Raw genomic sequence first — 27,953 nt, 5'->3', positions numbered from 1 at the left:
AGCTCTCAGCACCCATTTCATGACGAACAAACAAAATGACACAAGCGAATGAATTAAAAGTTTAATTCTGAACCATTTTTATAACCGCGTCTGGTGAAGCATTGTATCACGGCAGGTTACAACAACTTTGGGAAAAGGCAACTGGTATACTGTCCAAAACAAGAAGGCTCAAGTAACACCTCTTACTGATTTACCCCACCGCACGTATCCCCAATAAAGTTCTTGTTCAAAAACATGAAATAGATCCACCTGCTTATTTTAAGCATATTAAAAAGGAAACTAATCGGACCATTTCTATCTGTCTATTTATACAAAAGGCTACACAATGTTACACGTCTCCAGATTACAATTAGCGTGATTATGAATTAGTGTTCTACACCATTACTCAGTTCTTAGAAATCAGAAATTGCTGTAGCAGGTTCACTAGAACATAACACTACGAGACTTAAAAACTAACAGTTACTGCAAAAAATAAAAGCTACTTCAAAGCAAGCAAAGTCAGTACCATTACAGATATTAAAAAAAAAAAAAAAAAAAAGGAACAAGCAAGGCTAGGGTTTGATAACGCCATCTTGTGATCCATTCGTGTGCATTCTTCACTGCGTGAGTCACTCCCCAAATCCATTTGTATGGTTACTCCTCGACCAAAAAGGACCAGAACAAAAAGTTTACTTCGACTGTTCCCATAGGAAACTCAGCTTGGTTAGTGTGTCAGGCACTTTCTGAGATACCAGCCCACCCCTCGAGCCCTCTCAGCAACTCTACAGGCCAGTCACAATGCAAGTTCAGACAATACACTGTATAGAGAGAAAGGCGGCTATTAATGTTGAAAACAGCAAATGCTACTCATCTGAGTATACCGCTGCAAAAGCTGTGGCAAAAACATCAAAGTGAGAAACTTCCACACATGAACATCTCCTTCCAAGTATGTATCTGTTTTGTGGTAGATTTACAACAGGCCTAAAACCATTCCCACCCTACCAAGTCTTTCTGGAGTTCTGCAGGCAGAGTAAAGTATTCACCCACACTGGCTTTCATAAGCTTTCTTACCTAAAGGACGATTTACAGGTCAGTATCAAACCAGGCCAGCTGATTGCTATCACCTGGAGGCAGCCCGTCCATGAGGTCCTGGGCGTGTCCCAGGTCAGGCAGCCCATCAACTGGATAGTCAGCACCAGGGTGGTGGCCACCCATCTCATGCTCCATCATAGGGTCCATCCCCAAGGCGTCCTGGCCGTATCCACCAGAGTGAAAAGAACGGTAGCTGGGATCTGGAAGAGTCAAGGTGTCCACAAGATGGGAAAAGGAAAGAGGAGAGACGGATTAACTGCGGTGAGGACATCTTGCCAGGAACACTGCTCTCTAGGCTCCTCTTGTACGTAATTACACAAAGCCAGGCCTCACACAGTTCCTGAGCTATCACGGCACAGCAGCAGCAGCATGAGGTGGCAGCAGCAGGAGGCAGCTTCCTGTGCCTGACCTCCTGAGAATGGGAAACTCTCATCTGCCTGTCACAGCCAGATCAAGTGAGAAGCAGAGAGCTCCACAGTTCCTTGGATAAAGCCTCAGAGATAGGGAGGGCGATGGCAGCAGCACCTTATGCTGCTGCTCAAATCTGGGTAATTTTCCACAAAGATCTTAATGGATCAGCTATGAATCACCTATGCTAGACCACCCCCTTGTTCTCCAAGACAAAGGTATGAGGAAGGGTTATGTGACCAACGAAAAGCTAGGCAGCAGGTGGCAGGAGGAGCACACACTGGGAGCAGGCCACAGCTGAGCTCCCCGTGCTCCACACTGCAGCTGACTCTGGAATTCAAGGGCCACTTCCTCCAACCCAGATTCCCAGGCATGGATAGACAGGGGCTTTATGACATACCGTCCTGGCGATATCCAAGGGCTTCTCCCTGGGCACCAATGTCCAGTCCGAGATCAGCAGTCTACATAAATGGGTACAGGAAAAATGTAAAATTTCAAAACCACACCTGAGTGTTTATAAACATAAGATCACAGAAGACAAAGACCTCAGACTGCATGTAGTATTAAAGCACTCACTCACTGAGTGTATACGATATGACACAATGGCTGTTCCAAGGACACAGGCACAGCAGTAAACACCAACAGACTGCTCCAACACCAAGTGCACAGTGGGAAAGGACAGTCTGAGTGTGAGCAGTTGGAAGAGCAAAGCTGCCATTACCCAGACAAAGGCAGACGTGGGAACAGGCTTCAGGACATGGTGGGAAAGGAATGGGAAGGCTCAGGTCAGAACACCCACCCGGCACCCACATGACCCAAATTTGCACTCAGCAAGCATCACACACTGAGATCTAGACTAGTTGGGAACTATGGAGGGTTTAAAATATACTTCTAGGGAGTTTTACTAGAAACAACAATTCAAAGACAAATCACTAACAAACTCAGAAAAGCAGGCTGTATAGCGTATAGTATAAACTGACTCCTAGCTACCGCTCAGCAGACTGCCTGCCTTCTCTCTCACCTTGGAAGGCTCAACATAACCCTCTTCCTCACCTTCCTCACCTTCCTCACTTAAGCTCGCTCCTGTGAGTTCTGAGGACACTGTACTCATGCTATGCTGGCTGGCCTACCTCATTCCAAGCCATTGGCTCTGTCCTGAAGAGGGAACTGGTCAGCTCAACCGAAAGCCGTTTCTTGTAGTCCTGTGGCTTGTCCTCAGACATTCGGAATAGAACAGCAGCCGCATATGTTGCTGGAGTAGAGAGAGAAAATCGCCCTTGAGGCCAGGCCCAACTTCAGTGCACAGGCACAGACACAGGCAGCCTATGGGCTGACCAACTGATTGGGAGGAAGGGAGGGCTCCTCTGCTTACCCACGCCTTCATTCCTGGAGTGGAGCAACTCTGTCAGGGGAGCTGTGGCTCCCTCAGCCTCAATGGCCTCTGCAGCCTCCTTGTCCTGAGCAAGTTCACAGAGGACCCCTGCAGCTACTCTTTGGATATTTTCAATGGGAGAATAAAGCAACTATGGAGAAAACAGAGAAACAAGACCCAATTAAACCCAAATAAAACATGGCATGTGCCCAACTGCGTACAGACTTGACCAGTGTGGAGTGTCAGCAGAGCCCACTTGGCTGTGTTCGTGTTCCCAGGAGAAAGCTACGCTGGCAGAGAGGATTTCTGGACTTGTGCTCTGGCCCTCCCGCCCTCTCCCCAAGGTTGTGGTCCTCCCAATGCTCCTGACTCAAAAGGAAAGGCTGTTCGTGTCTAATCCCGTCAGTGTTCAGGGGCTCGTGATGGGAGGGCAGCCGTCTGAGCCAGCGTACCTGCACAAACAGTGGAATGGTATTGAGTCCTCGGATCACAATCCGGTTGTGAACATCCCGAGCGAGGATGTGGAGAGCCCCAGTGCACCCTTCAACTATCTCCTCCATGCGGACGCCCTCCTAGGACGACAACAACAAGTTTAGCAAGCTGGCACTCTCTGAGCATGGTCTCCAAAGGTCCTCACAGCTCGCCCAGTGCTCACTAAAGGAGGCCTCCTTCCGTTGAGTATCACGGAAGGCCTTCCCCCTGCATAGCACCATGTACAGAGAGAGTGAGCAACTTCCCTGTGCTGTGGCTTCCACACCTGCAGTCAACCAACCACACACCAAATCCAGCTGCAGAAAAGCCTCCTACGAGCAGCCTGGCCTGTCCACTACTCCCCGAGACTCACTCTCGCCACGCACCCTACAGGAGCAGCATGACCCAGGGTGACCACAGGCACGATGTAAATATCGAGCATTTGCACAAGAGACTTGAGCTTCTGCACACCAACCCCACAGGCACTGAGGACAAATCCCAAAGTTGGCTTCCTCACTGCATGGCAGAGCATCAGCCGCTCTGGGTGAGAGGTGAGTGGCTCTCCACTGGTCCTCCATTTCTTACTCGTGTCTGGTGTCTGGTGAAAATGCCCCTCCACTTTACTCCTAGTTAAAATCCCACTGGGCTGCAGGGGGTTACCCAGAGACCACTCAATCACCAGTCTGCGTCTTTGCATTCTAATCTACAACTATATTGTGACTCTGCTATTTTTATAGTCAACCTGATTTCTATGAGGATACAGAATTTCTACCTATATAAGGCACTGTATAGGAGGTGCCTTAACTATGAGGCCATCCTATGGAGAGGGGCCAGAAACAATACTAATAAGCAAACCCACAAACCACCAGCAGTGGGGTTCTAAAACCTGCTGTAGCAGGCTTCTTCTTGTTTTCTGATGTAAGGGAAGAACTGATAGAGCTGGATATGGCCGTGGTACATCCCAGTTGGCACATGCATTCAAGATCTGACCCACAGCAGTACATTACACTCCAGTCCTTAAAAGGCTGATCAAAGGAAACATCACCAGAGCTTGTCACGTGTCTTTGAAAACCACACAGATTAGGTTTTGCTCAGCCTTTAGCAGCCCTTCAGCAAAGGATGGGGAAGTAGAAACAGCACATGGAGATTGCATTCACCCCACCCCTGTACTCTGTGACACGTGTCACAAAGATCTGCCTACCACGAACTGCTGCTGTGTTCCACCCATGGACGTGCGCCGCTGGGTGTCCTGATGTGCTCGTACAAGCAGCTGAACTAGTCGTGGGATCGCACCCTGTTCCCGCAAAGGCGCATGATTTGCTGGGCAAAGGGCAAGGTTTCGGATCAATCCAACAGTTGCCTACAGAGCAAAGAGTTAGTAGACAACATGGCAAGGCACAGCACTCCCCACTCCACCGCCCGTCCCAGTAGGTCATCTCTATGCCAGCCCCACCCTGCTCTGATAGCTCACCTTTATCAGAGGCCAGTGGGATGGTGGGTGCAGGAGTTTAACCACAACAGGTAGTCCATAATGAAGGCGAACGGCATTCTGGGCCATCTCAGCTTCCTGATGTCGGCTGGTCAGATGACGAAGAGCACAGATGGCAGGCTCGGTAATGTCCTCCCTGTCACCAGCACGAAGGACAGTGCGCACAAGAGCCTCTATGCCACCCACTTGGCACACCATCATCTTGTTTTTGTAATTATTGCAAGTGAGGTTAGAGAGAATTCCAGCTGCGCAGGTGACCACATTTATATCATCAGAACCCAGAAGCTGCACTAGAGTCCCAAGGAGGCCTTCCATCCCTTCCTGTGGAGATAAAATTACGCTGAGTTCAGGCCTCATGGAGACTCTGGCACCAAGGCAACAACTGTGCATGACATACCTGCTTAGTCGCTGCATCGGACAAGTTTCTCAGAGTCCAAAGACAGTTTTGAACAAGTCGCTGACTCGGGTCTGTCAGGTGAAGCCCCAGTGCCTGCATCCCACCTGCAAAGTGAGACATCAAGGGCATGGGCTCTTAGCTAAGCATGCCTGTCATCCCTCAGTGTCCCTGATTTGTGAAGCCTCCCCTCCCCTTGAGGATTTGATTTCCTCCAGTTTTCTAGAACTTCACACAACTTTTCCAGTCCACCTTGCCAGTGACAACTCATCTCAGATGTTCTCTTCTATCGTTTACGGTTGGACGGTTTCACCTGCAGGTAACATTCCGACCAACTCCTTGCAAGCAGCCACTTCCAGAATGACCCTCGGCACCAGGGTCGGTTCTGAGCGGATAAAGCAGTGTGTGCAGAGGAGAACACTACAGTCCTCAAGTCATGGAGTCAGGCGAGTGGGAAGGCAATGCCTGCAAGTCTTAAAGTGTGGATGTAATCCGACCGGTAAAGACACCTCGGGACTCAGGAGTCAGGTGAGCTGCACCGCATAGCTCAGCCAGCCAGAACCACTTAAGCCTGAGGATAGCCTGGGCCACAATGACAGGCCCCACCCCCATCTTCAACTGAAATCACTTCTGAACAAGAAACATTCTTCCCTCCTTGTTCGTCCTTCATACTGGCTTTGTGTCCTCAAACCTGACTAATTAGACTTGCATTTGTCACAAATGTAATTTAGTCCGCCTTCCTGACTTGATGAAGATAGTCTCTCAAATAATTCTTTCCTCACAGCTCGCCAGGCTGCCTTTGTTAAATGGCTGGCTACTTTCTATATAACTACTAACTCTCAGAACATGCAACTTGCCCCAAATGCTCATCAGAATAGCTTAGGAAGACAGCAGGTCTGAGTGGTGGCAACTCATTAGGTTCTTCTGAGACACCCCTCTTCCTTCCTGTCATAAACTCAGGCAGCGTCCCACCCTTAGCCTGCTTTCCCCATGTCCTTCTAGCTGAATGTCACCTTCTTAAATAACCTTATTAACAAATTAGCAAGGCCCTGACAGTTCCACTTAACTTGCAAGGTGCCAATGTTCTTGCCAAAGACCACTTCTCTGGTTTGCTCCTGTAGTCTCATGGCTGCTAAGGGACTAGGACTGTTTGCCAAGATGGAGGACTTCTATCCACCTGCTATGTTTCTTTTTTTTTTTTTTCTTTCTTTCTTTTTTTCGGAGCTGGGGACCGAACCCAGGGCCTTGCGGTTGCTAGGCAAGTACTCTACCACTGAGCCAAATCCCCAGCCCATCTTGCTATGTTTCTAAGCCAGTTGTTTCCTTCAGTGGTTCCCGCTGTGCAGCTATGTTCCTGCTCAGCAAAAGTGCAAAGCACACAGTTGCCTCTAAGACCTCAGCTCTCAACCTTGAGAACCTCTAGCGGTGCTCTCCGTGTGGTACCAAAACAGCAGTTACTCCCATGCACCAGGGCCCTGCCTAGCTCATTACTGACACCGCTCAAGTTGTATTTGTACCAACATTCTCCTTGCTCTGAGACATGGCCCACACAATGCTCTACACCCAAAGAGCATCTAAACTCCCATGTCTCAAGCAAAAACGAGGTTACTGCTCCTCCCCCCAACCCCTTCCCAGTGCCAGGCAGCACTCCTTGTCTGGGTGGTCTCCTCAGTAGCTGTCATTGTTGTGTGCTGTCCACTCCTGTCATAGCACACATTCCTTTGTTCTATTCTGAGACAAGGCCTTGCTAAATAACCCAGGAAGTCCTAGACCTCTTGACTCTGCCCCTGCCTAAGTGCTAGGGCTCCATGTCTGTGCACTGAGCCCAGCACCTGCCTTCGAGTCTTGTGCTCATCTTCACAAGACTACGTAGGAACAGCTCCCCATCGCTCCACAGATGAATGCATGGTATAGGTCAATTACACCACTTCAAAGATAAACATCCACATCAGAATGACCCGGACATCTTAGAAAGTCCATGCACATCCATCTCCAGCTATCCCAGCTACCTATGAACTTTATCAATCTACAAACATATTTAAACAAGTCTTACAGGCCCCTGGTTTCACTGTTAGCAACGACCTCAGTAACCTGAAGTGTTCCCAACAACCCAAAGATGGCTGCTGCAACCCAGTGCCTCATCTTCAGCGCCTTCCCCCACATAATGCCTTCACCATTTCCCACCTCTACTTGGGATCTAAAGCTTGCTTGGTTCAGCAGCCTAGACAGATGTTAGCTGCTTACTGAAAGGAAGCCAGAGAACTGAAACTACTTTCACCCTAACCAAGAGGCTTGGACATGAACCTTGTTTTTCTTTATCACCAGGCACAACATAAACTGCCATACATAGCTGCCCAATTAAAACGCAGGACAAAAACAGTAGGGAACGGCTCACTGAGAAGAAGACATTCACAACAAATCTCACACAGAACAAGACAGACATAACCACTTCTCTAGTAAGCTGGACTCTATATTCACAGGGTTGCTAGTGAGGCCCAACCTCACATTTACCAAAATCAAAATCAGAAACAAGCTTTATGGAGCGATGTGCTTTTGTCTTTGACAAATAACTGAGCAGTAACGCAGGGAAAGGTGAGTGTGCACTGTGAGCTCTCAGACTGTGTATGTGCACTCACCAGCTTCCACGATGGCCGGCTTGTTGCTAGAGCAGACAGACAGCACCTTCAGCACTCTGCTTGTGGTCCACAGGAGCTTCTCGTACGTGTAGGTTCTCATTATGTTTACTAAGGCTTGGGGTCCACCACTGGCCAGAATGATGAGCTAGAGAGATGGAACTGTCAGTCAGGAGACTCAGGAAATGCTGGAGCGGCCATCACCAGTTCCTGTACTTAAGAACTCTAGCCAGCCTGCAATTCCACGTTCTCTGGAGCCCTCTGATCCACAGCCTCCAAGTAGGGTCCCAAGGATGTGACTCCTGTGCTACATTCTGCTCAAATCCAGGCACCCCCACTCTCTCAAGTATATACCAGCTCAAGCTAGAGATGGCTCTTCCAGAAGACCCAGGTTCAAGTCCCAGGACCTACATGGCAGCTCACAACTGTCTGCAAATCCAGTTCCAGTGGATCTGACACCCTCACACAGACATACATGCAGGCAAACCAGAAATGTGTGGAAAAAAACTATTAAAAAAAAAAAACAAAAACAAAACTCTTGCCACCTCCCCACAGTGAACACAAAGGAAAAAGACCATGAAAAGCAAGTGGGGTTGCCTGTAGTAGTGGTGAAGGTTCTGTCAGAACAGCCAGCTGAAAATGGCACTAAGAGTCTGTAGCTTCCGACCCTGATCTTACATGTGCACACTTATGAGACACTGTAGAGTACCCACTCCTACATCCGTAAGGTCCTTGAACATCTCCACAGGCAGGTCTCATCCCGTGCTTGTGTTTAAGATCACAGAGCCTCACAGGATCCCCAAAGCTCTCAACACACTGTCTCCTAACCTCTCTCCAGCACACTACCCTCTCCCTCCTCAGGACTGTAGATGTCATCCTCTCACCGCCTCCTCCTGGGTAACACCTCACTTCCTCTCAGAGATCTCTACAAGACCCCAAAACACCATTTCCTCTGTACACCCAGCCCCTCTTCTCTGCCCAAGTGTACACACTCACTCAGGAGGCCTCTCCCCATCCCTTCAGTGCTTAGCACGGCACAGAGCTTCAATGTTTACAGACACATTCTCTAGGATGCACACAAAGGATGGGACACACATCTCTGAGCCTGTGTGGTGAGGACTCTGTGGAGAGAGACAACCTTCAGCACTCTACCTTGCTTTCCTGATTGCCGTAAGCTAAGATCTGAAGGCAGTCTGTCGTAATAGCCAAGAACTTCACGTTTGTTTTGTTGAGCAAAGCAACCATTTTCTGCAGCCCACCAGCTAGGCGCACTGCCATTTTAGCTCCTTCCTGATGTAGCAGGAGATTATGCAGCGTGGTGATGGCGTAGAACAGTACGGAATCCACTGGCGACCTGGAAGAAAGGGGAGCACCTTTGTTGGCCACGCCAGCAACCCTCTACTTCCTACAGCGCATTCCCTGACCATGTTCTCTTCTTACCCAAGCATTTTCACCAGCGCTGGGATGCCGCCAGATTTAAAGATGGCCAACAAGCCCTCTCGATGGTGGGAAAGGTTGTGTAGGGTCCCAGCGGTACAACGGGCTGTTTCTACGTCATTTGTATTCTGCATGGTGCGCACTATGGCAGACACCATCTGAGGGGAGCGCATGATGGCGTGTCTGGAAGCTTCCTTTTTGGAAAGCTGGTGAACCATAACAGCAGCTTTATTAACGACCACCTAGAATAAGGGTGGAGAGGCACCATGAGTTTCCAAAACCGGATATGGGGCAGCCAGCCATTGGCATCCCCTTGACAGCTTCCCTCACAGTAAACTGAAAAGCTAGCGGCATCACTGCTCACCTGGTCCTCGTCATTTAGCAGTTTGGTCAGCTCAGGAATTGCACGGGTGGCAAGTTCCGCGTCATCCTGATAGTTAATCAAATTGACAACTGCATGTTTCAGCATCTGTGACGGTTCAGCCAAGCGCTGGACATTAGTGGGATGAGCGGCATCAAACTGCGTGGATGGGATCTGCATGCCCTCATCTAGTGTCTCAGGGAACATGGCAGCTCGGACCCTCTGAGCCCGAGTCATGGCGTACTGACCGTCAATGTCTGGGAAAGGTAAATCCAACACTCACTGGGCATGTGAGACTCCGTTGCCCTCCGCCTTCCCTCCACCCCACCCATGCTGGGCTGAGCCCCACGCAGCCCTGTCAGGGAAGGTAACACAGAGAGTTGCTTTACCAGCTACTTGCTCTTGCGTGAAGGACTGGGAAAAGCCTTGCTCCCACTCATAAAGGACTTGGGAGGTGTCCACATCTTCTTCCTCAGGATTGCCCTTGCCACTCAGGGAAGGAGCTGTGGTGGTGGCACCAGAGTGGATTCCAGAATCCAGGTAAGATTGCTGCTGCCAGTGGCTGACAGCGGCCTTTCTGTCTGGCTCCATGGCCATGTCCAACTCCATGAGGTCAGCTGCAAAACAGTGTTAATGCACTGAGAATGCTGCCTGAGTACGACGTCAGCGACGGGACCCGCTGTGACCTGCTGAACACTTAGAAAGGCAACCGTGGGGAGCAGGGTGATGCCAGTGTGAGCCCCATGGAACAGGTATGAACTTGGACTCCAGAGTCACCCACCCACTAGATCCCATTGGGTGGCTTGTTGATTATGTCACCAAGCCAGTAGCCAGTGTGCAAGAGCAGCAGGGGCTGAGGCAGACCCCACCCCACACAGCAGGAAGGAAGCAAATCTTCGTTGAGGAGATTCACAAACCTTGAGTAGCCATTGTCCACAAAGCGGTGTCACAGCAGTTGTGCGCTGAGCTTCAGATACCCTGAAAAGATTCCGTCATCACAATTCAAGTCGTCACAGTTCAAGTCGTCACAAGTCAAGCTTGATTTTTAACCTGTCACTGTGATTCTGCTGCCTGTTTAGGCTCTGGCTCCTCCCACCCACACCTCACCCAAGTCAGTTCATCATGGCATCCACTGAAAATTCAGACGAGCCACAGTTCCATCACCACTGGGCTCTTCTCAGCAGAAACAGAGTGTGGACACAGGTGCTGCTAGAGAATGGCCTCTCTCTAGTGAAAGCCAAGAGAGCACTAGTTAAAATCCAGCTGCACCACCAACCCTGAAGGCTGTGCATGGGTTCAGGATGCCTGGAAATCCCAGCCAGGAGGCAGTAGATTTTTTTTTTTTTAAAGAAAAACCACCAAATTTTTATTAAATAAACCCACGGTTTTTCCTGATATAGCACAATTACCAGATCAGAATGGTGGTTTATGCAGCTTATTGAAGAAGCAGAATATCTTTAAGTCAAAGTCTGAAGTACAAATGGAAGTCCCTTGTGATGAGGTTTGCCTAAGTTCGCACAATGTTGTCCGTGCCACGTCAGCTGGTATAGACAGACGCCCCTGCCATCAACAGTGGGACGTCTTCCACTGGCGAATGTTAGCCTAAGTTATGTCTTCACTTTGACCTTACTATACAATATTCAAGAACACTACTAAGTTACCAAGGATGAAATGGGAGCTTAAGGCTCACGACCTCTAGTACTCTGTGAACAGACTCTTATTATTTTTTTTTTTCTTTTTTCTTTTTTTCGGAGCTGGGGACCGAACCCAGGCCCTTGCCTAGCAAGTGCTCTACCACTGAGCTAAATCCCCAACCCCCAGACTCTATTATTAATGTCTGCCCCAGCAGGCAGCACTACAGCTAACAACAGCAGCAAATGGATAAAGACACAGAAAGGACCTCTAGGTATGGCTACATTTTCAATTCATGCAATGGTGTTTTTCAACATTTAATGAAGTGAGAAACCCCACCATTGACCGATGTTTAAGTAGAGAGAACACACCGATCTTTTCCTGTTTTCTGAGAAACTGTTCACTCTGAAGCCCAGGCTGGCACTCTGCCATGCTCACCCTCCTGAGCTGGGATCACATCTGGATTCCATCACTCCTCCGAGGCTAATGTAAGCAAGCTCAGGTTGGGCCCTTGCTTCAGGGTCCACAGTACAAAGTGACACTTAGCTGTCAAAGGAGGGGACCACTACCTCAGAGCCTTCTACCCTAAAGTGAAAAACAGAAAAGTTCTGTACAGTGAGCACAGCTCTCCATCTTTAACCAACAATGATGCCCACTCCTGTGTGGAAAAGGGGTGTGGCCTTGCTTTGCTGCCTTCCCCAGCCCTCAGGAAAGTGCAGGCTCACTGCAGTTTTGCAGAGGGGACTTGAACCCTGTATGTATCTAGCACTTCCCTCATGTGGCCAACACAGACAGGCCTGGAGACTAGGCGGTGCCACCACCACATACAGGCAGAGCCCTGTCCCTGCTTCCTCCTTAGTGTTGCGGGACCCAAACACTCACCATCTTGCCTGGTGTATAAGCTGACCTGGTTATTTGGAAGACAATATATAATAATTTTATGTGGGAAAAGATCATGTTCTAAACTCAGTATCTGCAGATGTTAGAGTCCTGAACACAAAATCCATTAGCATCCAGTGTTAGCACCTAACAAAGCACCCTATGCAGTACATAAGAATCATCCCTGCTTCTCACAGAGGCCCTGTAGGGTAGAGGAGGAGGGTAGGGAGGTGGGTGGAGGGCAAATGTCAGCAACAGGGAGATGAAAACAGGATGAAAGAGAGCTGACAGCTTTAAGTAGCAATATGCAGGTCAAAGAAAGATCCAAAAATGCAAGAATTCTAAGCATTATTTACCAAAACAGCAGCACGGCCCTGGGAAGTCCACCCAGAAGTGCAGCAGGGAAGGCCTGGCCTCAAAGGAAACTTTTCCTCAGCAGAGGCTTCAAGCCAAAGGCTGCTTTCTCCCTTCTAGGCACACCCTGCCGATTTCTTAAGGGACCAACCTCATAATTCCTGGGAATCAATGCTTTCTAACTGCCACTGTGGGAGATTCTTCAATGTCAAAAGAAAAAGGTCAAGAAAAGCAAACTCAGTAAAAACAGACAGTGCTTTTAAAATGGGGGGAAGGGATGCCACAAATACTTTAACCTGGTACCCCCATGAAACTTAGAACCAAAAATGTTAGGTTAAATATTAACCAAAGTTGCAAAATCCTCCTGAAACACTGAGGGAGAGACCTCAAACATAAGAGAGGAAAATGGTAATGGATCCAGGAACCAAGTCAAGGTGTTTCAGAAAACCAACCACAGTATGAGGAGGACCTGTGTAAGTGTTCATCCAGGTGGCAGTAACCAGTGACAGACACTGCTGTGTCTGCAGTCTCTAGGCAGGGCACATGTGGGACTCACAGTTTCTCTCGCATCTCCTTACCCAGTCTAAGGAATCTGTACAATTTCTCTTTGGTTTTTTTTTTTTTCCTTCTTGCTCTCTAAATGTATTTTCCAGTTATCTATGAGCTCAAAGATCACGTGACTTTATCTGTAAATTCCTCTTGTAGAACTAGTATAGATTTACATTAAGGTTCCTTTCCAAGTTCCCATCAGGGATAAAATTGCCTTATTCACCTTATAAGAATTTTGAATTAGTATTAACTATGATTAAGATCACTGCATAAAGCACACACATTATAGAACCACACACCAACAATTCACTTTCTAAAAAATGTGTACTAGAACAAATCCAATTATTTAAAGAAAACACTACTCTAACTATGGAATGTCATAACCTTTGGATTTATCTCTAGGAGTTAAAAATTGCTTATGGTCTAAGAAGAAATTTACTGCTACAGTGCTGCACGTCGGCCATTTTAACCACGAGCACCAGGACACAGTGAAGACCACAGAAGAACTGAGCCCTGCCTCCTGCTCTTGAGTGGTCAGTCAGTCCTTCCTCGTGTGCTTCTTTTACTACAAGAACACATTAACAATCTTAACATAGAAGAAGTGTTTTTAACTAATTCTAATGACAGAAATGCTAGCAGCACTGTACATTTTAAAGGATAAAAGGAACATTTAAGCTGTGATTAATAACACTGACTGATAATCAACATGGCTCCAAAAACTGACAGAATGTAAGTTAACACCAAGTCCACAGAAGGCACCATACTTCCCATCAACTTCCCAAGGCCTTGTCATGGTCACCTGTGATGCCGGTGGCTTTGTCAGTCCACCCACTGTCTGTCACTTCCTAGCACCCATCCCACTGCTGCAGTGCTTCTGCCGGGTTGAAACCCAAAGACTTGTCCTGTCGGTCAGTCAGATGTTTAATGCAGCACTTTGGTTTTATGAAGCCCATGTATGCACTACACTTAAGTTCTCTGAATATGCATATTCAAACCCTCTGGTAAACAAATGTTAAAAAGGTCCTTTATGAACATCACTAAGAACATATTATTTAAAAAAAAAAAACACACAAGCACGGGCTGGCAGGATGACTCAGTGGGTAAAGGTACTTGGTACCAAGTGGCAACCTGAGCTCCATCTCTAGGATGCACAAAAGGTGGAAAGGACCAACTTCCCAACTTCCCCAAGTCGTCCTCTGATGTTCACCACCTGTGTACAGCTGGCATCACAGGTGACCATGACAAGGCCTTGGGAAGTGGATGGGAAGTATGGTGCCCTCTGTGGACTTGGTGTTAACTTACATTCTGTCAGTGTTTGGAGCCATGGAGCCATGTTGATTATCAGTCAGTGTTATTAATCTCTCTCTCTCTCTCTCTCTCACACACACACACACACACACACACACACACAAATGCGTACGCGCAAAGAAAAATACAACACATTCTTTTAAACAGACACTAGCACAAGATGAAGCCAGCAAGCATTTCAGCATGGGCGTGGGGGCCCTAAGCCCCAACCCAGAGCTGAGGAGGAGCTGATGAATGCTCAGTCAGAGAGGGAGGGAGGGGAGTGGGTTTCTTAAAGGGCATGGCCTCCAGTAGTAGGCCAGCCAAGTTCCAGTTGATGCCCCACACCCATAAGCATGTGGGTGTTATAAACTGGAATCTGTGGGTCACTGACAAAGAGAGGACATGAAATCTGGAGTTTCCCAGGTGGTAGGAAGGCCTGGGAGAAGTGTAGAGGACTGCAGGTGACGAGGATCAAAGTACATTATACACACATAGGAAATTCTCAACCACTAACAAAAGTCACTTAAGCATCATTAGTGTTTGAGTGACCCAGCAATGCTGTGACAGACACACAACAGCAGACGTCACACCAGCTGCTTCAGTGAGGACAGCACCAACTCTTCAACGGATTTTAGGTTTTATTTTAAAAATAAGATACAGTAAGACAGTTATCACCTACAAAATGCTTATTAATCTGTGGCTGAGTACTTGGGTGTTTTGGTGCAGTTTTCTCTATACCTTACATAGAACTAAATAAAAACAGAAGTAGGTACTAGCGTTTCAAATAAATACTAAAGTTCAATGTAACTTGGAGACTTAAAAATCTCTCCGTACTTCTAAACTTTTACAATTATTAAAATGGAGCCAGCCCGAGGGGGAAAGGGGGAATTTCAGTTCTCTCACCTTCACAAGTAGCTGCTGGCTTAGGGGGACACACCTGTAACTCAAGGCTCTCATGCCTATCAAGTGGGTTTTGTAATTTAATAAGCCTTCAATATAATAATTTTTAAAAGTAGCCATTACAATTATATACAAAACTATCGGAATCCGTTTGTGACAGCATCAAAAGAAAGAAAACATGCATGAGAGTGGCATTTTGAGCACTGGGAGGTCTTGCTTTCTAACTAGAAAGAGGCCATGTCAGATGGGACTGCCAGCTCTCTAATCTGCATCTTCACTCATTCCCCTCCCAGGGTTAAGTTGGTTACCATACAGTGTCTTTTACAGACAGACTATACTCCCCCTTTGTGTTTGTCCCCTTCCAGAGTGCTTTGCCCTGATATCGCCCATCTATCTGGCTGACGCCGCCTTGGGAGCCTCCTTGACACCTCACTATGGTGGCTCCTTGTTTTTAAGATGTGCTTTGAAGCTCAGTTCTCCCTTCTCTTGTTGGGTGGGAAGGGTTGGGGGAGAGGAAAACATGGTTGAAATATATTGTCTCTAAACATTCTTTGACACATAGAGGCTTTATTAGCTACATGTCCTTGCCCTGACTTTTTCTTTGATACTGTGATACCAGTAACAAAAGTACTTAGTTTGCCCATAGAGATTAGGTTTTGGTCCTGTGAATGTAGTTCCTAGCCTTTCTGGTTACACTGTGTAGGTGGAATGTCTCTGCTTCCTTTAGCATTAACTAATGAGGTTTTAACTTACCAGGTGGAGTGATAGCCGGTGCTAACTCTGCCACTAGCCTGTGGCTGTGGCTGTCACCCACCTTTCTAACAGTGGTGGCTGTGGTTGTCACCCACCTTTCTAACAGTGGTCACCTGAGTCAGACAAACCACCTTGAACATGGGGCTTGTCCTGCTTCTCAATTCCATTGCTTCTCCTCCTCTGTGGTGCCTTTGTCCTGCTTCTTGTGTACTGTGCATTTTTACCTTTAATCATGTTCCGGTAGCTACTGTGAAAATTACCACATAGGTAGTGGGGCGCTGCCTAGCATTTTAGCTGGTAGGGGTATATCTGTGCGGGGGGGGGGGGGGTATGCTTTCTGATAAGCTTCAGTTTTAACATGTATCGAATGGCTACGTCAGTTTGATTTTTACTTTTCTTTTTTTTTTTTTTTTTTGGTTCTTTTTTTCGGAGCTGGGGACCAAACCCAGGGCCTTGCGCTTCCTAGGTAAGTGATTTTTACTTTTCAATGGTGTCTGATGGAATGTAGGTATGGTTTTAATATAGAGAGGTACAGGTGTCTAGCTTTTACCATGACAAGGCAGTTTCTTGAAACTTCACCTTCAGTTTCTAAGTCTACAAAGTGTTCAGCATACATTAAACTCACATATTTGATGGACTAACATGCTTATCAGAAAATAAAATGTTGTCTTCTGTGAAGAATAACACCATACTAAGGAGGTGGATATGCACCCAACGAACTTCATTTCTCTCTTCACTGTGTGTCCAACACAGCTCAGACGTCACAAAACAGGAGCAAGCAGGAGCCAACCTGCCGCTGTATCACACTCTCACTGAGGACAGCAGCGGGTGACCTTTTTCTTTTTCTTTTTCTTTATTAAACAGACTAAGCCACAAGAAAAGGGTTTCTAAGTGGGTTAACAGGTTACTAAGAAGGACATCTCTTAGTTGTTTTCATGTGAACCTTCAAAACAGGTTATGTGAGCATAAAACTAGACAAAATGACCTAAAAATGCCACAGTTTTATTTGGGAAAAAGTATTTCAGGCTATCAAGTATGTGATAAATCTAACTCAGGTTTAATACTTTTAAACCCTTTAAAGACATTCAGATCTGCAAGCGTGTCCCCACATGCTAGCTCATCTTGTGCCTGCTAACAGAGAACTGTCACCGCCAGAGGGGATGGCACAGGACCCTGGCACAGGGTTTTAGTGTCACATGGTGCTGGTGCTAACCCTTTACCAAGGACAGTAAAGACCATCAGAGCCCAACTTCACAAGCAGCACGAGGCAGCAATACCCAAGGCTAAAACGCACTCAAAGGACCAGAGTGGAACTCAAGAGTGCACTGGCAGCAGCTGCTCCCTAAGATGGGACTCACTCTCCTCACCCACTTGCCCCAGTAGCCTCGTCAAATTGAATGACATTTCGCTGTCTAGTAGGCTTCCAGAACAGCAAACTATACAGCTTGCCGGTCCCTGGTATTTAGGGTATTTCAGAAAGTGAGAATTTTACTGAGACCGTGACTGCATTTTATTATTTTGCTACAAAGAGCTTCAAGAATAGCCCCTCATCTCTGTTGTATTGAGTCTCAAAGCACAGTGAGTCATTACCCGGAGCTGCACATCAACACCCCACTGGTGCTTTATTTTGTTAATCTTGTGATCTAAAAGGAATGATAGTTTCAAGACACAAGCAAGCACCATAAACATGACACACAGACGCCCTTCACCTTTTCCGCAAACGTTTCAGCAGCCACCACAGGTTCTAGGGATGCCCACTAAAGAGCTTCCAGAGGCCTTCTGAAGGGTAGCTTTCAAGTGAGGCCAGAAGAGTTCAGGAAAAGAGGCACCATGACGGAGCAGGGCGGAAACACACAGGAAAACTTAATAACCCATGCAAAGGTCCACATACATTAACAGGGCTCTGTTATCCTTTAAGAAGCACACTTTGAGGGGCTGGGGATTTAGCTCAGTGGTAGAGCGCTTACCTAGGAAGCGCACGGCCCTGGGTTTAGTCCCCAGCTCCGGGAAAAAAAAAAAAAAAAAGAAGAAGCACACTTTGAGCTCAGTGGTTTAATTTGAAAAGAGATGGGTGAAGTGTAACAAAATGACCCTGAAAGTTCTCCAGTCTGAGGTAGGAAATGGGAGGTTTGTTTGCTGGATAATTGGAGTCTTATTTTTCTTCTCTTAAGACAGGGTCTCACCGTGACCTGAAACTTGCTATATAGCCTGGCCTGCCTCTGCTCCCCTTGTGCTGGTTCTCCGCACTGGTGAGAGGACAGCTTATTCTTGCTATAATTCACAAGCCGTCTAGCAGGCACAACAGCAGGCCAGGTGTCTCACAGAAGCTCAGGTCTGGGCAGCAACACTAGGCAGCTTGTAGGAGCAATCCTTTGGAGTCTGTAACAAAACTGAGTATACAGGGAAGAAAAACATGTCAGGAATGAAAGTGAGCACCAGCATTGGAACAACCAGGTCTGGCAGGGACACAGCGCCCATCTAAACCCACTCTATTTGCTGGAGCACATACCACTTATCTATCAGTGGCTGTGGATGGTTAAGCTTAAATTTTAGATTTTAGTTTTTCAGTGATGCAGCTACACTCTAAGTGTCCACCAGCCACAGGTAGCTAAAGCTGCCGTCATAAGACAACATAAGCACTGTTCCCAGAGCCACAAATCATGGTCTAAGCAGGAGCTGAGGCAGTGTGCACTGTTAGGCAGCTCAACAGTGTAAGGTATATATACGGAGTTCTCGCTGTCAGGAGCATTGGATGAAAGCAAACAAGGGGCAAGGGGTGTGAAAGCACCAGTCTGGTTCAGATGACAGAAAACAGGAAGGCCTGTAAGCGAAGGTTGAGCCCGCCGTGCTTCCACAGTCTGAAGGAGAGCCAGCTAGACAGAGGGGTAGGCACAGGAGCTCGTGCTATTGGTGCAGCCGCTGCACCACATGTGGCTGTGGTGCTGAGTGCATTTAGGGGAGCAAACGCATAAACCAGCAGAATAGCCAGAAAGCCCCAAACTAAGGTGGCATAGCTACAGCAAAAAAATGATATGCCTGAGAGAAAAGTGGGTGAGACTTGCAGAGAATTTGGACATGTTATGAAAGGAGAGAGAACAGCCACAGTTATAGCAATGTAAGCTGGGAATGGGAGCAGGTGGGGTCAGTTTCCAACTCATTGCTTGGGGTGTCTTTAGCAACACACTATGGTGAGAAACCAAGAATTTACAGGATAGAAATCAAGGCTGGTATATCTGCAAATCAGTATCTATTTTTTTTAATCAGTATCTATTTAAAGCTGGATTGTGAGTAGGAACTTAATAGGGAGGTTCAAGCCCTTCACTCACCTCAGCCACTCCAACCTCGGTCAGAGATGAAGGAAAGCGCCAAGGAGCTGCTGAGCTGAGGGTGTTTGTAGAAAGCCTGCACAGGAGTGGTGAACTCTTAAGATGAGTTTGAAGCAACTGTAGCAACTGAGCTGAAGCTACAATGACTGAAAAGGGGTCTAAAATATGAAACAGAGTAGCCACTGATACTGAGGGGGGATAGGTTAAAAAATCTTGAGTGCTATAAGTCACAGCACCTCCACATGCAAACGCCAAGAGCCAGGCAGGCCTCAGAGAAGCACTAAAGGGCAGGAGAAGGATGAGCAATGGCTCTTGTCCTGACCACAACCACAACGACTGTTTGTCCAGAGGTGAGGTGAGTATGGATGGAGAAGGAAGTGGGGGTGGGTCAGAGGGAAGAGGGAAGTAAAGCAGCACACGGAAGGGAGGCAGTGCTGGGCATGAAGTCAGGGGCAGGCTATGGAGTCCAGAGACTAAGGAGCAGGGAAGCCTGGGCGACCCATAAGCGAGGATTCACTAGAGGATTGGCAGGCTGGGTGCTTGGAACAGAGGAGGAGGGCAAAGTTCTGAGTATGTGACAAGACTGTGGGACTGAACTGAGGGAGAAAACAGTATTACTAGAGGAATCAAGGAACTAAGAGATCAAAATGCCCAAACACAACACCGTAAATAACTTTTTGTCAGAACATAAAATGTCATCACAAAGTCATGTTGGGGACAGGGTAGCTGAACTTCACAATAAAAACAATGCCATGAGTCGTTTACATTCTAGAGTCACCCAATGGAACCCACATTGTCAGGAAAACAATTCACAGGCCAGACCATAGGAGCGGACACAGTTCTTTCTAAATGTGTGTTACAAGGAATTATGAGTGGCCTAAAGGAGAGGAAGGCAGTGAAGCAGATGCTGATGAAGTGTTCCAGGCAGACACCTGATACACGGACCATCAACAGGGTGATGTAGATAATGTGAAGGCATCAACATCAAAGTCTGAGCCTGACACAGAATCCTCCATCCCAAGTTACAAGACCCTTAGGTCCAGTGGGCAAAAGTATGCAAGAAGAGAGCACACCTCAACTAACAGCCACAGGAACTACCACTGACACTGGGACCAGCCTGCTGGTGCAGGAGCTACAGATGGACCCTTTAGTCAGAGGTCATGGGTTCCAGCTGTGCCTCTAGTTGAGAAAAGAGTAGGTAATAAGTCTTCATAGAACTTCTCAGAAAATTTTCATAGAGAAACATGAGCTGTGACAGAACAGCAATTAAGGAAAACCCAAGCCCTTCAGCTAATGGGCAGAGCACTCTCCAAGCACCCCCTCAGAAGACAATTACAACACCCCTACTCAGTCAGTCTCCACAGTGGTAGACAAGATTGCCTCTAGCATTAACTCCACCATTGTTCGCCCTCCAGAGTGTCTGCAGCTCTTCTGGTATTCCTAGATTTCAAATGCAATTTCCTAGACAAGAACAGGATCAGACAACATCAAGAACTTTAGCACCCAGGAAATGTAACAGCACAACTGAAGGTAGGTGACAAAGGCCTCTAGCAGACATTTACCAGATGGGGAGTCACAAATTGGCTGAGGCAAACCTAATACACTCCTGCCATGGCGGATCCCCTTCCTTCGTTCTCAGGCTCCCAAGCCCAGGAAATTCTCAAGTGCCCCCTCTGTCTGCCCTACCCAGCCATTGTCTGCCAGCATCTTAATTTACCAATCAGAACCAACTGGGGGCAGGGTCCCTCAGTGCAGACACTCAAAGCAGTTCGGCGAACCAAAATTAACATTATAATACAAGCAGGATTAGGTCAAACCCACTATAGTCAACAGTGTGAAAAACCATTCAAGAAACCCTGGGGTGTGCACTTGTTTACAACAGTACATCCAAAAACTGTGAGGAAGCTCATTCCTGAGCCCCTGTGCAATTCTGGAAGGAGGTACAGCTCGCTCCTCACCTTCTGTACTAAGGAAATGTTGGCGACAGTTTACAGCACCCACTCTGTAATGTAGCCAATTCTTACTCCAACCTAAATTTGAAATCTTCAGACCACACTCCCAGGACATCTCACAGTAAACTCCATGCCTTACCTCTTATGTGGCTGACGCCCTAACCAGGCTTCTGTACTCTTCCTTCCCCTTCCAACCAACTGGCTGCAGTCAAACCCACTGACCCCAGATAAGGTCTCTATGACGGGAGAACTCACCATGGAATAAAGGCTATAAACACAACTCCTTTACAACTGTTAATGTATCTGTTACAGGCCTAGGATATCAGTGCAAAAATTGAGTTAAATCTCAAATAAAACCAGAAGAAAAATGGGAAGGGCTTGAGGCAGCTTCTAACAGAACCTAGATCAGTGGTTCTCAACCTGTGGGTCGTAACCCCTTCAGTGTCCAGTGACACTTTGACAGGGACCACTCAAGACCATCTAAAAACATATTATGTTATAATTCATACCAGTAAGCAAAATTACAGTGTAAAGTAGTAACAAAATACTTATGTTTGGGGTCACTACAACATGAGGAGCTACGTTAAAAGGTCGCAGCATTGGGAAGGTCGAGAAGTGCTGCTCTGGAAGAGGGCTGCATAGTAGGAAATGGGAAAGCCATTCTGAGCCCATGCCAATAAACAACCAGGAAAACCTCTGGATACTGTAAGACCCCGGCTAGGTGCAGCGCTGCAGTCTCAGCAATCCAGAATCTCCTCCAGACAACCGGGACCAAGTGAGACAAACAACCCTTTACAGCAGCTGCAGAAGACAAGGGACTGTGAGATGGGTGGGTGAGTGAGTGAGTGTCCTAGGACAGATGCACAGACCCAGGCTGTGCACACGGTCAGCACGGCTACAGCACTGTACTCAGACGTACTTTTGTTGTTTATTTTGACATGGTCTCATTCTGTACTGCAGGCTGGCCTTGGACTTGCAAGAATCCTCCTGATCTCATTCTGTACTGCAGGCATCTTCCTGCCTCAGCCTTTTGTGGTGACTTGCAGGGTGAGCCTCACCAGGCTTAGATGATGCTTCTGAACACCAGCTGGCTGCATGGAGTCCAGCAAAACTCCGCCATATAAACAAAACCACTTCCACACAAACACAAACTGACCAAGAAAAAAGCCCTGCTAAAATAAAGCATTCACCTGACCTCCACCTCAACACTGTTTCTAAGTTTGGATTAGCTTAATACTACACTCAGCTTAGAGGCTTCTAGTGAAACTAGGAAGCAGTTTAAAGAAGCTGAGTGGGCTGACTGACTATGCACACAGCATCTGTGGGGGTTCTCCACCATACACCTAACACATTGAATTTGGACACTGAAGACCACATGAGGAGCTGGACCCAAGTCACTTCTCCACCGAATCCCAGGGCTTCACTAGCCCTGGGTAGTTGGCTAGGTTTCCAGCACCAGGCATTTCCCTCTTGTTGAACCGGTTCTATGAGAACTGCTGGTTACCCCAAAATATGAGATTCCACTACTGCACCCTTAGGGTTTATCGCACCACACTGGTCATTGTTGTGGTTTGAAGGTATCATGGCTGGGTATGACAGTTGGTTGCCTCCTTTAAAGGATTGTACAGTGTCTTCCGGTTCTATAACTAGCACTCAGGTAGAGGGCGTCCTCTGGGCCTTGGTCTCTTCAGCAATAGGGACTTTCCACTACGTGGGGGCAACAGCAATAGGCAGTTTGCTATGTTCTGGGGTCTACTGGACAGATCTGGTCAAGAGGGCTTTTCCCATCTAGTATTGGGGTTTTGTTTTCAGTATTTGAAGGGAGCATTGTCAGTCCAGATGAGAAGACTGCTCGTTGACTATGTATGTATATTTATACGATTATGTGTACTATAAGATTTTTAGGTAGATAGTTAATAGTACAAGGGACGTGCTGAGTGGAGGGAGGGGCAGACGTGGCCTCAAGGAACCACAGGCAACTGAGAATCCCTGAGAGTCTTCCCTAGAGAGGAATACAATTGGTCATCCAACACCAGCTCTATAAACATACAGACCGAACAGGTTGTAGTTAGTGGTGTGTGTGTGTGTGTGTGTGTGTGTGTGTGTGTATGTATGTAACAATGATTCATAATAGAGGCCATGAATTTGAATGAAAGCAAGAAGGGTATATGGGTTTGGAGGAACGGAAGGGGGAAATGACATAAATATTTCCAAAAAAAAGAGAGAATTTTTAAAAAGTCACATTCAAATGTGACAGTGCTCCCTTAAAGCAAGAAATGTGTACTCATGTTTCCGTGCGTTCTGAAGGCTAAATGATCACCACCTGTCTCTATGCTATTTGATTGTAGTTTGGTTTTGAAAAGCAGAATCCCAAACCAAACTCTTAAACTCTCAAGAATCCTTCATATACTGACCATTTCCCTTCCAAAACTAACTCAGAATACACTTCACTCTCTTAACCTGGCTAACTTGAAACGGTATCGTATGCTCAGGGGCGGAAAGGAAGGTCTGTAAGAACAAAAGCACTCTCAGTGTGCCACAGACAACCTTCCCACCACCAATACTGCTCCTGGTTCACCAGAGGGAACTGCACTTGCATTTTAAAGTGACAGATCTTCACTGGGAACTTGTGAGAATTTCACCTCTACCTCCTCAATATAGCCAAGCCTCCTGTACTCCCCGAGGCGCCTGAGCATTTGGGCTCCTACTGTAAGCAGATGTGCCCTGACAGACTGCTCTCTTGCAGAGAGGCAGCTACCGTCCCAGGCCAGTCTAGTGACTGGCACAACTGGTTCACCTTACAGTCTTCAGGATCCATTCCACACAAACTTGCTGAGAACAAGGAAAAGTGACCTGTGTTCTGTCCACCGGGGGGCGCTGGACATGACTACAGCACTGCCGTCTCAATTGAAACTGGGAAATGAGTCTTAATTAAAAGAGACAACTAAGTTCCAAAACAGTGGCTAAGTCCTAGCAGGACTGCCTACTTCCTTTAAAAAGTCTTTCTCCTCATGGAAGGTTAGATGCTTTTTTCCAGAGTTCCACCCCCGCAGATAAATCTGGGTTCCCAGCCAAGGGAAGCCCGGTCTTGCAATGAATACATACATAGGCAGCTTTCTTAGGTAACAAGAAATGAAGACCTTTTTCCGGAGCGTAAAGAAGTTCTGATCCACTTCCAATTGACATAAATCACTTTCCATTTTGTAAAACCTGTTAGCTGATCTAGGAATCACACCGTGAATGGTGTTACTGAACAGAAGCATCTCATGGCTGACCATGTCTCAGGACAGAGGCTGCCTCCACAGGCCTCAGAACTGAGGCAGCTGCTCAGCTATTTTCTCTCTATGCATAAAGATGTCTTCAGTGAGATTGTTTTAAATAGCAAACAAGTTGACAGGAGCCACAAAACAAACAAAAAGTGGAGTTAAAACGTATGTACGTTTGTAACGAGTTTGTGAATACTTGTTTACCAGGAGTTTATCCCGCAGGTATGTTTCTGACCAAGCCAGTGACCAAGGACACTAAAAATTTACCACTAGGTGATGGGCAGAGACCTTGACCTCACCTCAGCACTAGCATTTCATCTGACTCCATCTACTTTCACTGTCCACTTCCTGCTTAAAAGTATGGCAGCAGACTATGGTAGGCCCACCACTGCACCCCCACCTGCAGTGTGCACAGGCCTCTTGGCCATGCTCTGCTCTGCATTTATTTGCAAAAGGGCTCCACCAGTTTTTCTGAGCACACATTTCAAAATACTAAGAAAGTTGTCTTCTCATCCCCACCCCACCCCGCCAATGGCATTCTGAAACTAGTGCTAAAGCTTCATTCCCAATCTAGTCCCATCGTCACTACAGCAGGAGACACTTCCCCTCGAGTTGTAGACATCTGATACCCAATATTCAGTCTCTAAACTAATGTTCTCAATCTGGGGGTCCAACAACCCTTTCACAGGGGTCACCTAAGACCACAGAAAACATAGACATTTGCATTATGGTTCTTAACAGTAGCAAGTTATGGAGCAGCAAGCACGTAATTTTGGGGTTGGGGTTACTGTAACAATTGAGAAGCTGTTAATGGGTCGCAGCATCAGGAAGGCTGAGAACCGCTGCTCTAGACTATCTACTAGAAATGACCAGATGACAGGTGAACTCTATTTCTTGGACTTGAGGTTGGTCTTCTTGCAGACCGTGAGGCCCAGGACTCTGTCCCAGGCAAGCTAAGCTTCCCAGATAGCCTGCTTCCTCAAGGACTTCAGCCTGGGAGGGTTAGTTGTAGAGAAAGATCTACAAGTTTCCAACTTCCCTGCCACCGCTAAAGGCCTTGTCCAGACTCGGCCTTCAGGACAAAGGTTAGGTCACAGAATGACTATCCCCAGCACTGTCATCAATGTTTTCTGCTGAGAAAGGACGTCCTCAAACAAACCTTGAGGTACTTCTTTTTAATTGGGGGATTTCTGAATGTTTAAGGTGAAAATGAACTAAATGTAACAGAAGACCTTAACTCAAGTAAAGTTTGAGCCCGACATACAAAATCGAAATGCAAAGGCTACAAGTTTAAGCAGCATTAAATCAGAACCAAGAGGGCAAGCTCTTTCCCGGGACGAGGAGTCTGCACCGAGACGTCTGCAAGCCTCAAGTAAATAGAGAAATGGCTTCCTAAATCCCAGACAAAATGCTTCACAACTTGGCCATGTGAAAAACATGAGGCAGACTTTATCAAAGGCAACGCTGCCGTCTCTTCAGCTTGCTGTCTGGTCTAAGCCACCATTATTCATGGCACAAAGCTCTCGTTTCACTAAAACCACTCCTCGATTTCCTCTCGCCGACCTCCGCATACCAGCAGCCCAGTCGCTCTCCATTCAGAGCTCAGGCCCGGGGGCGGGGGGGGTGCGGGGGGCGCGGGGGAGGGGAGCCCACAGATGTCTGGAGACCCGAGCCCGAGACAAAGCTGCCCCGCAGCCAGCGGGCTCACGGGAGCGGGCCTGGGGCACCGAACTTGGAGCGTCGGTTCCAAGTCCGGTCCCCCAAACAACACTCAGAACAAGTCTCCAGGCTCCCACGCCCTGGCGGTCAGCGCTCTGGCCACTCCATCTCGCCCAGAAAGCAAACGCGCCGGGGAGAAACACTTGAGGCGGACCCCACACTTACTGGCTAAGGGCAAGTCCCCCTCCCCCAAACTCAGGCTTCGGGTCCCGCGCACACCCTCCCCCCAGGAGTGGCCGGTGACTCGTCCACGGTCCCGAATTCCCGCCAGCACCTCTCGGCCCCACAGCCACCGACCCCACGCGAGTCCAGGACGCCACCACCCTCCGAGAACACGCTCCCGACGCATCCCGCACGCCGCATCCAAGTTTGGCGACTCCACGGTTTAAAGTTGTTTGGATTCAAACTCACAGTCAGATCGTTGCAGGGGGGGAAAAAAAGACCTATCTGTGCGTGCTCCACGAGGGACAGAGGGGACGCGTGCCAGGTCCCGCGTCCCCCGGCTCTGCGGGCCACGGAGGAGGGGCCCCCGCCCACCCCGCCCCCGCCGCGGCCCCAGCCGGGACACGAACCGCGGTCCCCACCCCCCACGGCGGCCACCCGTCCATCCGGGCTCCCGGCGCGCGCCCGCCCGGCCCCGGCCCCAGCCCGCGCGTCCCCGCGGCCTCCCGCCGCCACCCGGCCCGCGAAGTTTCCCGCTGGCGCGGCGCGAGTCGGCCCGCCGCCGCGCCGTACCTTGGGGCCGCGCGCTACTCCCTCGCGGCCGCCCGCTCGGCCTCGGCCTCCTGCACTGACGGCTCGGCTCCCACCGTGCTCCGTCTCCGCCTCCCCGGGCCGCGGGCTGCACAGAACACTAGCTGACGCGGCCGCCACCGAGCGAGGGCTTAAGATGGCGCCGCACAAGGAGCGATTTATAAGCGGCGCGGCACCGTGTATCCTGCCGCCGCCGCTCCGCGCGGAGCGTTCCGCCGCGCGAGGACGAGGGGCGGGGCGCGGGCGGGCCGCGGAAAGTAGTCCCCGCCGGCCCGAGTCGCTCTGCGCGTGCGCCGCCGGGAGGGGCCGGGCCGGGGCGTGGCGTCCCGACCCCGCTCCAGTGGAAACTAATGGGATCGAGTGCGGTCCGTCGCTGCGGGCCGGGTGGAGCGCGGCCACTGTTGGCGCAGGTTCGAGACTGTAGTCACCGGGGCTTCGGCCGCCACACCCCTAAACCACCACTGGACCCCACTACACTTCACTGTTCGCGGGAGTGTCCCGCTCCTCTTCCTGCCGTGCCTCTAGAATCCGGACAGGGATCTCGGAGCCCAGCCACCTTTCCTCCCCACCCCAGGAGGCCATGGAGTCCCCAGGAGTGACTGCTGACATCTAACTAGAATAAATGATTCAGCTCCACGGCCCTGTTCATCAGTGTGATTCCTAGAAATCCCATCTTACCCGGACCCACTGGGTCAGTGTCTACAGAACCAGAAGTGGGGACGTTTTCCAGGGACTGCAATTTTTACTGTATTGTTTGAGAAACTCGAGTGTGTTGCTGAGAGGACCTGTGGATAACCTCTTAAAATTTTCAAAACTAATTTAGTATCCTTCGAGAGCATTATTTTTTTTCTGAATCATTACAATAGGCTGAAGTTGGGTCTTCTCTTGGAAATGGCCTCATTGTTGTCCTCCACGATTTGGCACTTGTCAAAACTGGTGCAGTT

The 27,953-nt window shown here is 48.4% G+C and overlaps 1 protein-coding gene across 10 annotated transcripts; it reads right to left on the bottom strand.

The window, feature by feature from the left end:
• Nucleotides 1-47: 47 nt before the first annotated feature.
• Nucleotides 48-27,133, bottom strand: Ctnnb1 (catenin beta 1). Of its 10 annotated transcripts, XM_063266226.1 has the most exons (18): nucleotides 26,992-27,129; nucleotides 19,320-19,395; nucleotides 18,177-18,383; nucleotides 10,554-10,614; nucleotides 10,026-10,253; nucleotides 9,640-9,893; nucleotides 9,279-9,517; nucleotides 8,991-9,192; nucleotides 7,842-7,986; nucleotides 5,209-5,312; nucleotides 4,794-5,132; nucleotides 4,524-4,682; nucleotides 3,304-3,423; nucleotides 2,852-3,002; nucleotides 2,610-2,731; nucleotides 1,880-1,940; nucleotides 1,051-1,271; nucleotides 48-639 (listed from the first exon to the last, which is right to left on the bottom strand). In XM_063266226.1, exons 4-17 carry the CDS (start codon nucleotides 10,564-10,566, stop codon nucleotides 1,063-1,065), a joined length of 2,346 nt encoding a protein of 781 aa, XP_063122296.1. In that variant the 5' UTR covers nucleotides 10,567-10,614; nucleotides 18,177-18,383; nucleotides 19,320-19,395; nucleotides 26,992-27,129; the 3' UTR covers nucleotides 48-639; nucleotides 1,051-1,062.
• Between the last annotated feature and the right edge of the window lie 820 nt (nucleotides 27,134-27,953).

The sequence above is a fragment of the Rattus norvegicus genome, chromosome 8, assembly GCF_036323735.1.
Source record: "Rattus norvegicus strain BN/NHsdMcwi chromosome 8, GRCr8, whole genome shotgun sequence".
Taxonomy (NCBI): Eukaryota; Metazoa; Chordata; class Mammalia; order Rodentia; family Muridae; genus Rattus; species Rattus norvegicus.
The sequence above is the reverse complement of the archived record's forward strand: the minus strand, read 5'-3'. Positions and strand labels throughout refer to the sequence as shown.